This window comes from Orbicella faveolata, unplaced genomic scaffold (genome assembly GCF_042242905.1).
Source record: "Orbicella faveolata isolate gen_17 unplaced genomic scaffold, um_ofav_v1 contig_26, whole genome shotgun sequence".
In the NCBI taxonomy this organism is placed as follows: Eukaryota; Metazoa; Cnidaria; class Anthozoa; order Scleractinia; family Merulinidae; genus Orbicella; species Orbicella faveolata.
The window spans coordinates 17,377,181-17,392,500 of NW_028301554.1; the positions used below are offsets into that span (position 1 = coordinate 17,377,181).

General features: G+C 40.1%; 1 protein-coding gene and 1 pseudogene across 2 annotated transcripts in view; both read left to right on the forward strand.

Moving 5' to 3' along the window:
• The first annotated feature begins 585 nt into the window (after positions 1–585).
• Positions 586–11,943, forward strand: LOC110049251 (uncharacterized). The gene is made up of 7 exons (XM_020755034.2): positions 586–832; positions 4,409–4,609; positions 5,671–5,826; positions 7,397–7,711; positions 8,138–8,287; positions 9,054–9,230; positions 9,777–11,943. Exons 1-7 carry the CDS (start codon positions 601–603, stop codon positions 9,869–9,871), a joined length of 1,326 nt encoding a protein of 441 aa, XP_020610693.1. The 5' UTR covers positions 586–600; the 3' UTR covers positions 9,872–11,943.
• Positions 11,944–12,034: 91 nt separating this feature from the next.
• Positions 12,035–15,320, forward strand: part of LOC110049254 (uncharacterized) — an 11,131-nt pseudogene continuing 7,845 nt past the window's right edge. The window contains exon 1 of the transcript XR_016208921.1: positions 12,035–13,709. The product of XR_016208921.1 is annotated as an uncharacterized LOC110049254 (transcript). The remainder of the gene's footprint in view (positions 13,710–15,320) is intronic.

Below are 15,320 nucleotides of genomic sequence, written 5' to 3' on the forward strand. Positions count from 1 at the left end.
AATTCGCTCATATCAACTGAGTAAATCTCTCAGGACTTAATGGCAAATGTTTTCTGAGGATTGTGTCTCCAACGTACAGAATTCTTCCATTTTTTAAAGACAAATTTCGAGGTAAAAACCGCAGACGAGGCAACTGCCTCGTCTTGCCTCAGGCTGGCTGCGGCCCTGGTCAAACGTGATATATAAAAAAAATGGACAATTCAAAGGTTGTTTCTGGAAAAAAATCTCCGTGACTGCTTGTTTTGGCAATGACTGTGTCAAGCAAGTAAAGACACAGCTTGAGGAATGGCTAAATATTGCGAAATTATACGAAACTTCACTGCTTCATTAACACAATAGCTTCAGCCTTCTACCAAATTAAATGAGAAGAAATGCTTTCAAACTGATTCGCTTACTTAATGTCTCTGCGGAGTTTGACACAGAATATTGTGTGACAAGTGACAAGACAAAAGCTCTCGAAAGCGACAGGTTAGGCCGATTAATAAATGAAACGATGATGAAACACAAGGCTTGCAGTATTGTTTTAGGGGGATCTAACCAATGATCGATCCGTGATACATTGGCTTGGCACAAAGTCCCTGCAGTTAACGAGACAATCACATGCGTTCTTTGTTGTTGATGTGTATTGACATGCTACGCCCTTTACAGGATTCGTTCACGTACATAAACGAGTTCAGTTCACTTTCAAGTCCTCGTCCCACTTCAGTTGAGCGTCCTCAAACCATCGCGATCAGAACACGAAAACAGCGTTTCGTTCACAACAAAATGGTGGTTTTCTCTGCTTGGGAAATCGTTTTGTTTGGGCTGCTTTCTGCATTTGGAATTGCTAAAGGTAAGCGAGATTATTTCTTTTCGTGTAACTAAGCGATGACATTCTGGTTTCGTTGAGTAATTTTGTAACCCTACTTTCTAATGTGCTGTCAAAAAACAAAACAGAATAATAAAAAACCAAGACTAAAAACACGCAACAACGCGTTTTTGTCGCAATGCTTTCCGCATGAAATAGTTAAAATAAAATAACTGCTCTCTACCTCAGACTTTTTTTTTAATCGTATCGTTCGTTCTGTTTTAATTTTTCACCTGTAATTATGGCAACAACACCGTAGACGTGGAATTCTGTGGATTTATGTTTTTTAAAAACTGTTCCACTGACATATATTTGTCATATTCTTCGAATGTTCTAATCTCTCATTTTGCTTCGTGATTTCAAGCTACATTTGTTCTGCCGATTTCCTTCTACGAGGTGGGGACTTGGAAACATTTCGTGACTTGATTACAGTAAACCCTGGCACGAAAATTAAAATGAAATATTTTAATATTTCTTTAATACTCAGTTCTTTTATTCTGTCAGACCGATGGACTGAAAAATTTTATCGCTGGAGATTTTTTAAAAATCATATTTCCGTACCTTAAAAACAATTCCGGTGGCTTGCCTTCCCCTTTGTCCTTCAAATGTTTGTTATTCAACAGCTAACATGGTTTATTTTTCGATTCAGGCACAATGATTTCCTTCCTTTCGTGTTACAGTGTGTACTAAAATCTTTCCACTCTGCTATTAAATATGGAGTTTCTTATGTGTTCGAAATACAATTCTTCACAGTAAAATCAGTCGTTTTAATTTTGAAAAGCTGGGACATTCGAGATACGTGCGTTCCCGATACACTTAATTTGAATTAGCTACAAGTAGTTCTTAACAACTTTGCACAAATCTCTCTACACATTGTCAGTAAAAATAAAGAAAGTCATCGTCAACGGACATTGTCTTCTTAGACCAGCAAATTCTCAAAACAGAAATTTAAAGAAATGCATGCATGTTACTTATCAGTTTGGCAGAAGGAACCTGTCATGTATGCGTTTAGACCTTTTGGTTCTCACTATGCTGGACTATTGCCAGACTGGAGGACATTGGAAGCTTGTCAAATAAACATGATGTAATTCTTGTGGAATTTGCAGCTGTGTGCAATATTAATTTATGAATATTGATACCGCTAATTTCTAAAATGTCTGTTTTGGACACGATATTTCTTGCCTTGAACTAAAGGCCTCTTTAACGATGTTATTAAGAACGAGAGCGTTTTTATCAGCGCAAAAAAATGACACCACAACGCGACGATAATCTGTTACCGCAATAAACAGCTACAGTAAGCGATCTGCGTGTCTACACGCGGGTCAGTTTGCGTACGTGACGATAACAAAACGCGTGACTCTCATGCACTTTTCGGCGGCGCGACTTTCTTTTTGTTTATTGTAATTATTGTCATCATCTAGGACAAGACCTAACATGACAAAACATCTTGAATTCAAGGTTTTTCATGACTTTTCAAAAAATGAGAGCAAAAGAAAGGTTATTTGAGAAGAAAAGTTTTCAAATTACGAGTTCCCAAGCGAAAAGACAAATTATGAGAGGCCTGTTGTGCTGCATTGATCCCTCTTTGCTCCAGGAGTTCACATGGAAATGTTTTGATTCTTGACTACGTACGTGTTTTATCCCAAAACACACAAGTCAAGTAGATTACGAATGTTTATGTCGCTGATGGCCTTAGTGGCCAAGGGGCCAGTCACGATAGCGCGATGTGTCAAGCATCTCACCAGCGTGGTATTTCAAGACCTAGCTCAAACTTGGTGGAAGGAAAAAAGCATAATTAATGATATAAAGGAATATCAACTCTTCCTTAGGTGGGATGTTAGTCCATCGCAGAGTTACTCCATACCACCAGCCCCTTCCTTCGTCCCCCTCCCACCCCCATCAGTGTTTGATGCAGCATGTACTCAATGGCACTGTGAGAGTAATGTGTCTTGTCCAAAGAACACAACACTGGCTCGAACCCAGAGTCCAGTGCAGTAACCAATAGGCCACCACACGTCCCACAAGCTTGGACATGAAAAAGTTAAATTTAGCAAACTATTGGGACATTTATCAAAGTGATCAAAGTTTGGCTGATAAACATAGGTAACTAACGAAATTAATTTTCAGCAAGAGCTACCACATGACCATACAAAACGTCTAATAATTGGCATGATGTCTAAGTTTTACGTGATCGTAGTTATTTTCGATCTGTTTGTTTGGACGAATTTCTAAACCCACCATGTAAACACAATACCTTAGTCGACCAAGACACAAACAGGAGAGGGGTCTAGGGAGAGCGGAGGGTCGTTATCCAAGAGCTCTCTCCTTTCACAACTTTCTCACTCGCGAGTTCGCCTATTTCGCGTCTTCCACGTAATGCGGCGTGCGAAAGGACTTAACACAATTCAGAAAAAACATGGTTTGAAAATGAACACTTTTGGTGACTGGCACTTGGAAAGGATTATACCTGGCTAGGCATAACAATAGGCCTTTAGAATCGAGGGACAAAAGCGTCTTGTACATATCACTCTCTAATTGATTATTTCGTCTTACTTTTGTACACAAACGTTCATAACGATATGTACTGGACTACAGGAATTCGACCATTAGTCCAATGGAATCACGATTTTTATTAACCTCTAGGGGAAACGAAAATTGTTTTGAAAATCGAGTAGTAAAAATCGGGGGTAAAAATCACAATATTCGACTAAGGCGAGGGAAATGATTTGTGGTTTGAGTCATCGGGAGGTTCGAAAAACCTAGGGTTCGAGAATTGGGGTTCCACTGTGATCTCCTATGTCCAATCTCAGATCTGATTTTTTACGGTGAAAGCTTTTATTTATCCATCGTTTGACGCTAACCCCAACGCGAGTGAGGAGCGCAGCTCACCCTCAATCATACCGACAGAAAATATAACACCGGCGAACATCTCTAATACGGACACAAAGGGGGTCGAGCCATGACTCTCCGTATTACGAACCCTAACCCTAAGTGTCTGTAATAAGATCATTGCGTGAACTGTCCGTAACACCGATGTGTCCGTAGTATGAAGGCCCGTGGGCGGGGGAGGGGGGGGGGGGTGTCCCGCTGGAACACTGAAACCCTTTTGCAACCCTTTTCTATACTGGGCACCAAAAACCCTACCCAGTCTCAGACTAGGTATTTTCCGTGCAGAAACTTTATCACTATGGTAGTCCAACATGCACTAACCGAACAAAATCTTACGAAGTCACTTTCGAGTTACAATTCCTATTAATCAATTCGGCTACTCTTCTGGTAAATTATATATTATTCCAGACTAAAACGGTCTGGTTTCTATGGCTATCCCAGACTTAACTGCCTCATGAAAACCATACTCTTAACAGCGGAACATACCCAAAGGCATATCGCTTATATATGAGAATACCCCTCAGGTATGGAGGTGTCCGTAAGGAGAGGTTCGACTGTATTGTAAAAGTACTTTAAAAAAGTTTACCTTGGATTTGAAGTCTAGCGCATTGTACTCAAATGCGATCGCGTTCAAACGGAATGACAATATTTCCCTTTGTCTTTCTTTCTCAGGTGAATTTAAAATCGTCGAACCATATCCAGCACCCATCTATCCAATTGAGCACTCCTCGGCAAAAGTGACTTGCGTTGCGTACGATGATGCTGGAGAAAAAATCCCGGAGAAAATCATGTTTAAGAGGAAAGACAGATTTAACGTATATACTAACCTGACAGAAGATGGTGGTAACATTTACTTTACGGGTAGAACAGAAGGTAAGGTGAGAAGGTAACTAGTAAAATTAAATGCCATCAATTATGAAAGGACGATCCAGGTCATCTTATCTTGCATCCAGCTGTTTCCTGGTTGAGCTTTCCTTTCCTCTAATTGGCTGTATTTTCTATGGCATCGTGTAACTGACATTACAGAGCAAGTATTTTGGGGGGATCAAGATTGATAGAATTGAAATGGATTACAGTTCATCAAACTTGATTTTGTGACAGGCTGTCAAGAAAATGTCATTCTGGTAGACTTTTGAATCTACAGGTCTTTCGTTCTTCATTTCAGCTGATATTCCCCTCCTTTTATCACTTTTTGCTTTTTTTCCTAGTTAACATTCAGTTTACAAGCTCGAGATTTCTATCACGCATAAATATCGAAAGCGAAATCTATTAATCATTCAAAACTTTATCTGAATCCTCCTCACAGAAAAACATTGAAAACGCAAAGAAGCGGCCGCCATTTTGTTAACAATTTATCGCAAACTGCTAAGCTACTCACCATCTACAACAGAATAGTGAGTAGCGCAGCCAATCAGAGAACTGCATTCGTGATAGAGCGCATTAGAGTTACACTAATGCAAGATAATTAAGAGGGTTTATAGCAAGCACCCAGTCATACTTATTAAAACATGATTATATTTTGTATATTGGGTTCAGAGCCATCTTAAATTTTCAAAACTTTCATGTGGCTCAGAACTCCGTGTACAGATACTTTTAAAACTTTGCCCGCAAAGTTGCGTCTGAACGTGCTTATCAAAATTTGAGAATATAAAAAAATTCACCGTGCCGTTTTTTAATTGTAAGCCCTTAAAGCTATAATTAAGGATGTTTTAGCTAGTCATACTGTTGCTATGGTAACCTATTGTGTCACAAAAATGATGACAACGTGTTCGCCACTGACTGAGCAGTTGTTTGACACCATGATTGTAGCATCAGTTGATAAAGAGTGGTCACAATGACCCATCAAAATCTAAGTCTTGGAAAGTGCTGGAAACTGTTTTGTGCTACCTTAACTGACACAGTTCTTGAAAGAGTGATACATGATTCATTTGCAGAAAATGGACGCAAGCTCTTTGTTACCATGCACATCAAGAATGTAACTATGGAAGACGACAGCCAAAATGTCAATAAGGGAAGTTATGAGTGCCATGCTTATGCAGTGGGTGATAAGAAAGGCGACTCGTTTGGTTTTAGCGTCAACGTCATTAAAAGTAAGACACTTTGATGGGCGACCAGTATCAACAATAGTTAGAAAGTATAGGTCTGCAATGCGTACAGATTCGAATTGCAATGAAGAGTTTAAAGGTGAAGAATGATCATCGCAGTAAATTTTCCAATTTAAGCAATTGGAAAGAAGAAGCCTGAAAAAAATCAGGGCTTCAACGGGATTCGAACCCGTGAACTCCGCGATACCGGTGCGATGCTCTACCAACTGAGCCATGAAGCCACACATTGGGAGCGAGGTCAATTAATTGAGTTCATATCTTCCCGTGAGGAGTGAAATGATGTGAAGTTTATATGAAATAATTCGTATATGAACTGCAGTTGTAGATGAAAGTGAAGAATGACCATCGCAGTAAATTTTCCAATTTAAGCGATTGGAAAGAAGAAGCCTGAAAAAAATCAGGGCTTCAACGGGATTCGAACCCGTGACCTCCGCGATACCGGTGCGATGTTGTACCAACTGAGCTATGAAGCCACACATTGGGAGCGAGGCCACTTAATTGAGTTCATATCTTCCCGTTTTTCAGGCTTCTTCTTTCCAATTGCTTAAATTGGAGGATTTACTGCGATGATCATTCTTCACTTTCATCTACAACCGCAGTTCATATATGAATTATTTCATATAAACTTCACATCATTTCACTCCTCACGGGAAGATATGAACTCAATTAAGTGGTCTCGCTCCTAATGTGTGGCTTCATACCTCAGTTGGTAGAGCATCGCACCTGCATCGCGGAGGTCACGGGTTCCAACCCCGTTGAAGCCCTGATTTTTTTTCAGGCTTCTTCTTTCCAAATGCTTAAATTGGAAAATTTACTGCGATGATCATTCTTCACTTTCATCTACAACCGCAGTTCATATATGAATTATTTCATATAAACTTCACATAATGAAGAGTTTAATTACAAGTAGCTCATTCTTGTCCCCAGTGCTACTCTTCTTAAAATGTCGCTGACCACGTGACCAAACGAAACGGAGGCTCTGGGGACGAGAATGCAAGTAGCTAAACACAGCAAAGAAAGACGCTGGAGTCACACTGTATAGGCCATAAACCAACACTGTCACGAAGACTCGCTTAATTCAGTGACCTTCCTTTCCATTTGTTTTATGTCGCAGTATAACAAAGTGATTTCTGATCTAGTGTCTGTTCGTGCGCTCAATTAATCCCCGACCCAAAAAGACTTCAGGGATTCAACTCGAAGAATTCCGCACTGAGGAAGTAGCTTAACAAAGAGAGTTCTCCATTCAACCAAAAATTCCGGAACTTTCGAAACGGGCGAAAATGGTACGGAAATGTCCTTAGAGAGTTTTTCAAAAAACCCAAAAATAGTTAAATTTCCGGAATACCAACCGTTCAACAAAAAATTCCGGAAGGAAGATCGAATGGATAGGAAATTTCTGGTGAAGTTGTATCCGAAGAAAAATTCCAGTTTGAATTTCGAAAATTTCCAGTAATGAATAGAACTGAGGATAACCTCGTAATGCATACCAGACAAAGACAGGAGAATACTTAAACGGGCTAATATATAAAATTCAGTTTAAATTGTTTTCTTTTAGAAAGCGACATCCCTAAAGTGGCTATCTCTCAAGTTGGCATCCTGGAACACGGCAACAACGTTTCAATCATTTGCAACTTGACGGAGAGAGGAAGTCAACAAGACACAAAACTGGCGAACGTTTCTTTGATTAAAAATGGCGTATTAAAGAGCAAAGTGAATGTCTCTGAGGACCCACTAACTTCCACAATCTTGCTTGGCCCGGTTGTTCTAAAAAATGTTGGCGTCAATGATGGAGGTACATACACTTGTCTTCTGGACGTGCTATTGAAAAACAAAAGTCCTCACAAAGTGACAGACAGCACCTTGATTAGAAGTAAGTGTATCCGCCTATATAATATTGTACAGATATCCACTTTATATTTTTGTTCTTCGCGCACCGTCCGGAAAATAAGTGAACGGAAAAAACTAATATGATGACTTAAACGGAAGCAGCCATTTCCAGGTTAGAAAAAATATTTTGAAATATCATTTTATTGATGGTCAATATCCCCATACTGGGAATTACGGCTTAGTCTAAAAGAAATAACCAGGGTAGTGTAAAAATGTCATGCCAGTCCATCGCAGGGTACTCCCCCCCCCCCCCAAACCCAGCATCTTTTCAGGGTGCCCTAATATTTGCTTAAGCAGTTACCCACTTATACTCCACGAACTGGATGAAAACTGGATTTCTTGCAAACCACAAAACCAGCCCTACTCAAGTTTATGTGTGTTTAGTTCGTAATCCCGGTTTTCTTCCTAGTTGCACCTTGGTTTGAACATGAAGGCGAAAAAGAAGTCACAAAAAAGAAAGGAGAGGGCGCGACACTGGACTGCAGCGCCAGAGGGTTCCCTCTCAACGTGGAATGGAAATATAAGAAAGACGAAAACGAAGAGATGGTAACTTGTGTTGGTTAGTTTCGCATATTGGTTCAATTCTTGTCCGTTATAAGACTTGAGGGCGCGTTATTAGCTTTCAGTGCTTCATGAAGTAAAGTAATGTTTAAAGGTGTAGGTCGTAATTGACGCTTTTTGAGAGAGGCCTTTTTTTTTCCTTCAGTCATCAATCAATAAATCAGTTGTTACAGGTGTGTAAGTCAAACAAACCTATCGGTGGATAGATCTATTGATGTGAAATTGAGCTGTCAATGATCACATTCATCCATCACACGATCAGTCAGTCAGTGAGTTTGCCATTCAGTCGGTCAGTCAATCAATCAATCAATCAATCAATCAGTCAATCAATCAACCAATCAATCAATCAACCGACCAACCAATCAGTCAGTCAGTCAGCTAGTCAGTCAGCCGGTCAGCCAGCTAGTCAGCCAGCCAACCAGTCAGTCAGTTTACTAATCAGTCGATTAATCCATTCATCCATCCATCCATCCATTAATCAATCAATCAATCAATCAACCAATCAATCGATCGATCGATCGATCAGTCAGTCAGTCAGTCAGTCAGTCAGTTAGTCAGTCAGTCAGTTTGCCAATCAGTCGATTAATCAATCAATCAGTCAGTCAATCAATCAATCAATCAATCAATCAATCAATCAATCAATCAATCAATCGGGGAGAGCTTTCCGAAATCAGCAACAATAGTAGAGAAACAAGACTTAATTATGGTGCTCAAGGTATTGATTTCCATTTCCAGTTCATAATACCTCCTTGGTTCCATTACAGATTTTTTCAAAGATAAACGTTACAATATCGAACGCAACGGAATATATGACCCTTACAACCTGACCGTCGCCGACCTGGAGCTGAGTCACGGTGGAAGTTACTACTGCTGCCTGCCATCAAATTGTTCCAAGCAGATCGACGAGGATCGGTGTCAGAGGTTTGTCCTCACTGTCGAAGGTAAGGCTTTATCATAATCGTAAAACAATACTGAGATTTAAATCATATCATTATCTACTGTTCCAGAAAGAAATGTAAAAAAAGCCAATTCCAACACTGCATTTGGCCAATTTGCGATGTCAAAACTGCCTTCTTCTGGATAAAATTAATAACTTAAGAAGGCAGGCACTTTCAAAATTCCAGTGATGAGTTAAAGCGTACAGAGATGCAACATACTAAAATGTCAAATAAGAGATTTACTATCCAACGTTTTTCTTTACCAGAAACCAAACTTTTAACTGTGTTTTACGTGATGCACCTCAGGAGAAAATTAACCAAAAGGACCACAACTTTCTCATTAAACCGGTTTCCTTAAGTCCCAGTATCGAGGAATATTTGTACTCATCTCGCGTTATTTGGAGTGTAGTTGGATGAATTCGAATAATTGTCCTTGCACCAGCGTATTAAAAACTTAAAAAAAGAAAGAAAACTTTAAGAAAAAAGAAACGAAACAAAATTTGAACTTCTATTTAAATCAATGACTTGATTTCTCTTCCTGTTTAACAGATTCTGAAGACGAGATAAGTGGTACAATGGCTTTGAAATCTGTCGGCCTGTTTGTGGTGCTGGCTTTCTCCGTGGTTTCATTTCTGCTTTTGTAGATTGACAGAGAACAAGCTCCGAACAAAGAAGGGCGATATGCTGTTATTTTGCCCCCAAGAGGAATGTAATTTGATTTTGAGCTATGTACGACTCTATTTAATTTTTGACTTCTTTTGGACATATGATTAAAGTTCCTCTCAAACTGATACTTACCTTAGTCAAGGAAACGAAAAGGCAAAGTAGATAAAACCTGAGTATCTGTACGAAATGTCACACGTAATGCCTGCTTGTATGAGACCCATTACAGAATCATGTCACGTGCTTCGTTAATCATAGAAAGGGCGTGGTACGAGATGGTAGATATCAAAAAAAGCGTCATTGTGAGATCCTTGTTGTTTAACTGTCAATTTTTGATGGTGATAAGAATTTTTTTTAGAAGATGAGAACACGTTTGGGAAAAGGTGCTGAATGGCAAGCTTTGCAGTACTACATACTTTTCGAACTTATAATTAATAATTTAAAAAAAATGGATATTCATGTCCTATACTGTCTTAAAACTCTCCGCGAATTTGAAATAGTCATTTTAAAGAAATATATGAACACTCGCCGAGCTTTAACATCTCTGACATAGATTTAAAGCGCGCAAAACAATAAAACATGATTTTCTGTGTCTTACACTCTGATAAAACAAAGCTTTTTAACCAATCAGAGAGCGCGCAGAAACCAAACCGCACTATAAACCAGTCGAAAATCTCTCGGACTCATCATGGGCAACCTTACTGACGTCAAGCTTTTGTCATCTCCTGCATCCATTTCTTGCCACAACCAGATTTCATGATTGAAAAGGTTACGTGACATGAAGGTTTAATAAACCAACAGAATATATCGAAAAGATGTCAAAAATTAACAAGAAACTCTCAGCTGATTTAGGGAACGATTAGCTACGATTGCATGCCTCCGCAGGAAAAAGGTGGTGGCTGTACATTTTACTACAATACCTTGCGAGCCTACCACAGGCCGTTAGGCACACTGTGCTAACGACATTGTGATTTTACAACTTTTGTGTACGTTTTTATGAGAGTTGTTAAATGTTTTTATACGCAAAGAATTGGGCAAATCGCCATCCCTGTTCCTAAGGAGGATTTCGCCACTCTATCGATAACATCCATCCTGAATACATGTGGTGTGATAACTTCTCAGTATTTCAGTAGTTGACATACAGTCAAGGAGACAAGCACCAAACCGAGTCTGAGGTTTTGGTGTCTAATGTAGCCATATCAACACAACGAATCCTCGCTACGCCGCGATGGCGTAACTCTTTCGGGAGTCTTCGTCAGTGCCCGTGCTAGTCGAGTGCTCCCGAAGATCGCCAAGAGTGATACCTCCTCAGCAAAACATGATATGAATAGCCTTTTATCATTCTCCTTACACGAATGCGAGTCTAAGCCATTTTAAGCCGGAGCTAAATGCGATGAAAGTTTTCAAGAGTCGACGAGAGTTTAACTCTCTTCGACAATCATTCAAGTGTGGCGAAGCGAGCATTAGAGTACACGAGATTCCCAGTGTAGGAGGGGAAACTATTATCGACTGTCATGAAAATGAGAACACTTACAAGTTCGATGAGAGTAGCCGAGAGTTCGCGAGAATTCCATGATGCTTGCAAGAGCTTCAGGGGGGGGGGGGGGGGGGGCGCTTTGGACAGCTCGTTTAACGCTGGCTTTAGATGTTCCCGTTGGCTGTTGTAGATATTGTTTACAATTCTGATTTCAAAACCAAAGGGTCAAGAGTGGCAAGATGATGAAACTTCAAATGAGAGGCCCTACCCGAAGTTTGCATTGCTCAATTCAACATGACGTCGGCCAATGGAGGTAGTGATAGATGAAACATGATATTCGAATCACTTGCTAATACTTGCTTCTGACTTTCTCTTTAAAAGAGTCATACCATTAATTTTAAAAAAATGTGTTTCGCTTTGAAAGCCATGCAGGAACTGTTGCTGGCAGAAATAAATACTGAGCTTGTAGTTCCCGGAATATTTGATGCTGGAATTAGATTTGGCAATCGTGTTTGTTTATATTTTATCTATACACTAGGTGATTTGTTACAATAAAAAGTACAGACGTCTCTGTGATTCTTAGTCAAGTTTGGTTTTTCTAGTTAAATAAATAATATGGCTTATAGTAAATGGTTTGAACCCAGGAGTTCGTCTTGTGTGATCATCTAGGTGAGGGTAGTTAGTGTAGTTCTGAAAGAAACGAGTCTTTCAGCCAATAGCATCACCGCTAAACTGACCAGTCAACTGACAAACACTTTTCACTTGACTTTCAAGATGACTTCCGCTCAGGTTGTCGAAACGTCAGTCACCAACAACCGTTCTTGTCAGAACTACCTCCTCCGGACGATCACACAAGACGAACTAATATGGCTTATGTTCAAGAGAATGTATAGCGGGTGAAACGGTTATGAATATAATGCTTCCATGGTTTCATAGTTGGTATTAAGGTTGTTTAAATTGTGATATGTATCCGGCCTAACAAATGCTCGAAACATTTCAAAACAACATGCATATACTACCATCCTGTTGCAAGATGTTATTGGATGGTGCAACAGGGCGGCCAAACGTGTGCAACATTTGAACGCAACATACCATTCACAACATTGTTGCGTTCAACATGTTGCACAGGTTTGGCCACCTCTGTTGCAATGTTACAGAATGTTGGATGGGTCGTTCTTGTGGGTAGTATATCAGACATAAGTCGGTCATTTTGGATACTAAATAGAGAAATCAACATGCAAGCCAACAGCCGCTAACACCGTTTTCATGAAAAATAAAAGTGCGAAGCCAAATTCCCCCACCAGGTACTGTAACGATGCGTTCCTTTGGGATGATCCGGATCAGGATTTATGATCCAAGATCACTCGGACAATGCATGATACATCAAAGGAACTGACGAATCTACACTACGCGGGAGAAATTTGAAAACGCAGCTTTTTATTTCTACGGTTAGTCCAACAGTCACGAAAACGGAGCTCTTCGAAAACTATCTTCAAACCGGAGGAATTTGAAAACGCCGGCTTTTCGTTTTCGCGTGGACGGAAAACATTTTGAAAACGGAGCTTTTCGAAAACGATGACGTCACGATAATCATGCGATTTTCCTGACCGAGTTTTCCTCAAACACAAATCCAAAATGGCCAGTGATTGTTGCGTTTTTAAATTCCTCCGGCGTAGTGTGGACGGAAAACATTTGATGCACTTCCAGAGTGAAAACGCCGTTTTCAAATTTCCCCGGCGTAGTGTGGACGGGGCTTTAACGCGCCCTAAACTTCCATAGGAAACAGTCAGGAAGAACCACAAAGACCACGACTAAACTGGGCACAAGGGTTCGCCACCATTCTGTGTTAGTTGTCAATTTTAATGGAAAATAAAGCGGGCCAAAGTCGAACCACGAGAAATACTTCCTGGTGTCCTAGATCATGTCCACACTGTCGTAGTTGCCAAAAGAAGGTTGCGATCGATCGGTGGACAACCATAAATCTTGCATGGAGCGAACGGATCGTTCAAAGAACACGTTTGCTTTTCATAAGATCAATGCATGTACCCCCAATCTTGAACCCCAAAATCTACCTGAGTGTGCTTGGGACATGACATTTAAGTATCATTATTATTGAGACAAATGAACAGGAGGTCTGGACGTGACAGCGTGCCGTCATCGTGCGTGTCAGCAAGCACATTCTACGACCAATGTGTGTCAATAACAAAAGCATAAAAAGGATATTTCATCAACAGAATTAAATTTCAAACCCTCCTCGCATCGCGATTCAATCATGGCTACAGTCTCCTTCTGGTTTCTGTTCTTGTTGCTGCCTTCACTGATAATCAAGAGCTTTTCTTCAGGTTAGATTGGTTTTAACATTGATAATGTATTGAGTCAGACCTACAGTCTAGACGTGGTGCTACTGCCGTGCCGCACTCAAATGAATTTGGCCCGGCAGTGGCACGACAAAAGTACGGCAGTGGTTTCAAACGTTGAATTTGATTCAGTCGCGCAGAAGTTCGGAAGAAGTTTGTTTGCTGAAGACCATTTTAAATGCTAGAAAGCAACGGCAGCTGATGCAGCAGGTTATGACTTCAGTTCGGCACCGCAAGAGCACGCCGTTTCAAGCTACGACCGCTACGACCGTGCAGAAACGACAAGGCCTGCCGTGCTAAGTAGTCGAGCCCAACTTAATTCAGCCTGCCGAACTGAGTGGTTTCAAACGTCGTGCTTATTCCGTGCTCAAGTCGAATTTAATTCTTGAATTTAGTTCGGCGCGACAGTAGCACGACCTTTGGAACAGGCCTCAAACGTATAAATGTTGCAGATATAATTCAAGAAGAGATTCCCTTTCGACAAAGTGAACATTTTTGTGAAACCTGTTCTGTTGACGACTCCACGAAGAGAGAATCCAGCCGACCGAATAAATGAAGGAAAAGTTATGCGGATTCATATTATAACTTGACTTCGTTACGAGACAATTCCGTGTCAGGCCCAGATGTCATGCGAAACACGTTACTCCATCCAGTTCTCTTAACTGAATAAGCCCTTTGCAGAGAACATTTATACATTTATCATTTATTTCGCACGAGGTCTTAATGTATCTTTCTTCGTATTTGAACTAGTGTGACAGAAATACCGTATCATAATACATGGAGACTCTGTCAAGTTGCGTGACATTGTTTGACATTGAAACGTATTCAAAATAATCATCAACAACAGTCCACCATTTTGCATCTGACATCTTGAGGAAGATTAGCAAAATTATTTGAAACGTCGCCTATTTTAAACTGAAGAAGTCCCGTCAATACAGTCGAACCTCTCATACGCGACCACTCAAAATGTCAAGCCTTGGTGATCGCTTACGGTAGTTGGTCGCTTTAATACGAGAGCTTAGACCATATTGGGACAGTATTTTGCCTCATTAGCAGAAAGTAACTGCAGAGACTTACCCCTTGTTTTAAATGTTTTATGCATGTGAAAAGTCGATGTCGAGAAAAAATCCGGTACTTCCTAATAAGAAATTTCCGTCTCTTGTACTACCCAGAAATGCAATAATATTACAAAACCTTGTTATCCAATATCAATTGTGCGAATTGCTGTACTAATTATTATAATTTCAACGCTCTAGCCACAAAAATAACCTCTCCGTTACTCTGATAAGTAGGCTAATACTCAGCTCAATCGACTCAAAAACGCTAATAAATGTAGAAAAGGAATTTCTCTATCCACAGTAAAAGTCTCTTCTCGAAAATGAAACTCAGAACGGAAATATGAAGAAAAACGTACACTTTGTCGCTTCGTTTCTTTGCAATCTTGCCTGATTACCCATAATGCCCCTTAGAGCGGGAACTCCTCTATTCAAGGTGTTTGGAAATGTGGTAAAACACGGTCTCGTCTGTTTGATGCATCTTCTCAAACGAAACTAAAGCAGGGTCTGAATTCGTAAATCGTAATCAGTAAATCTTTCA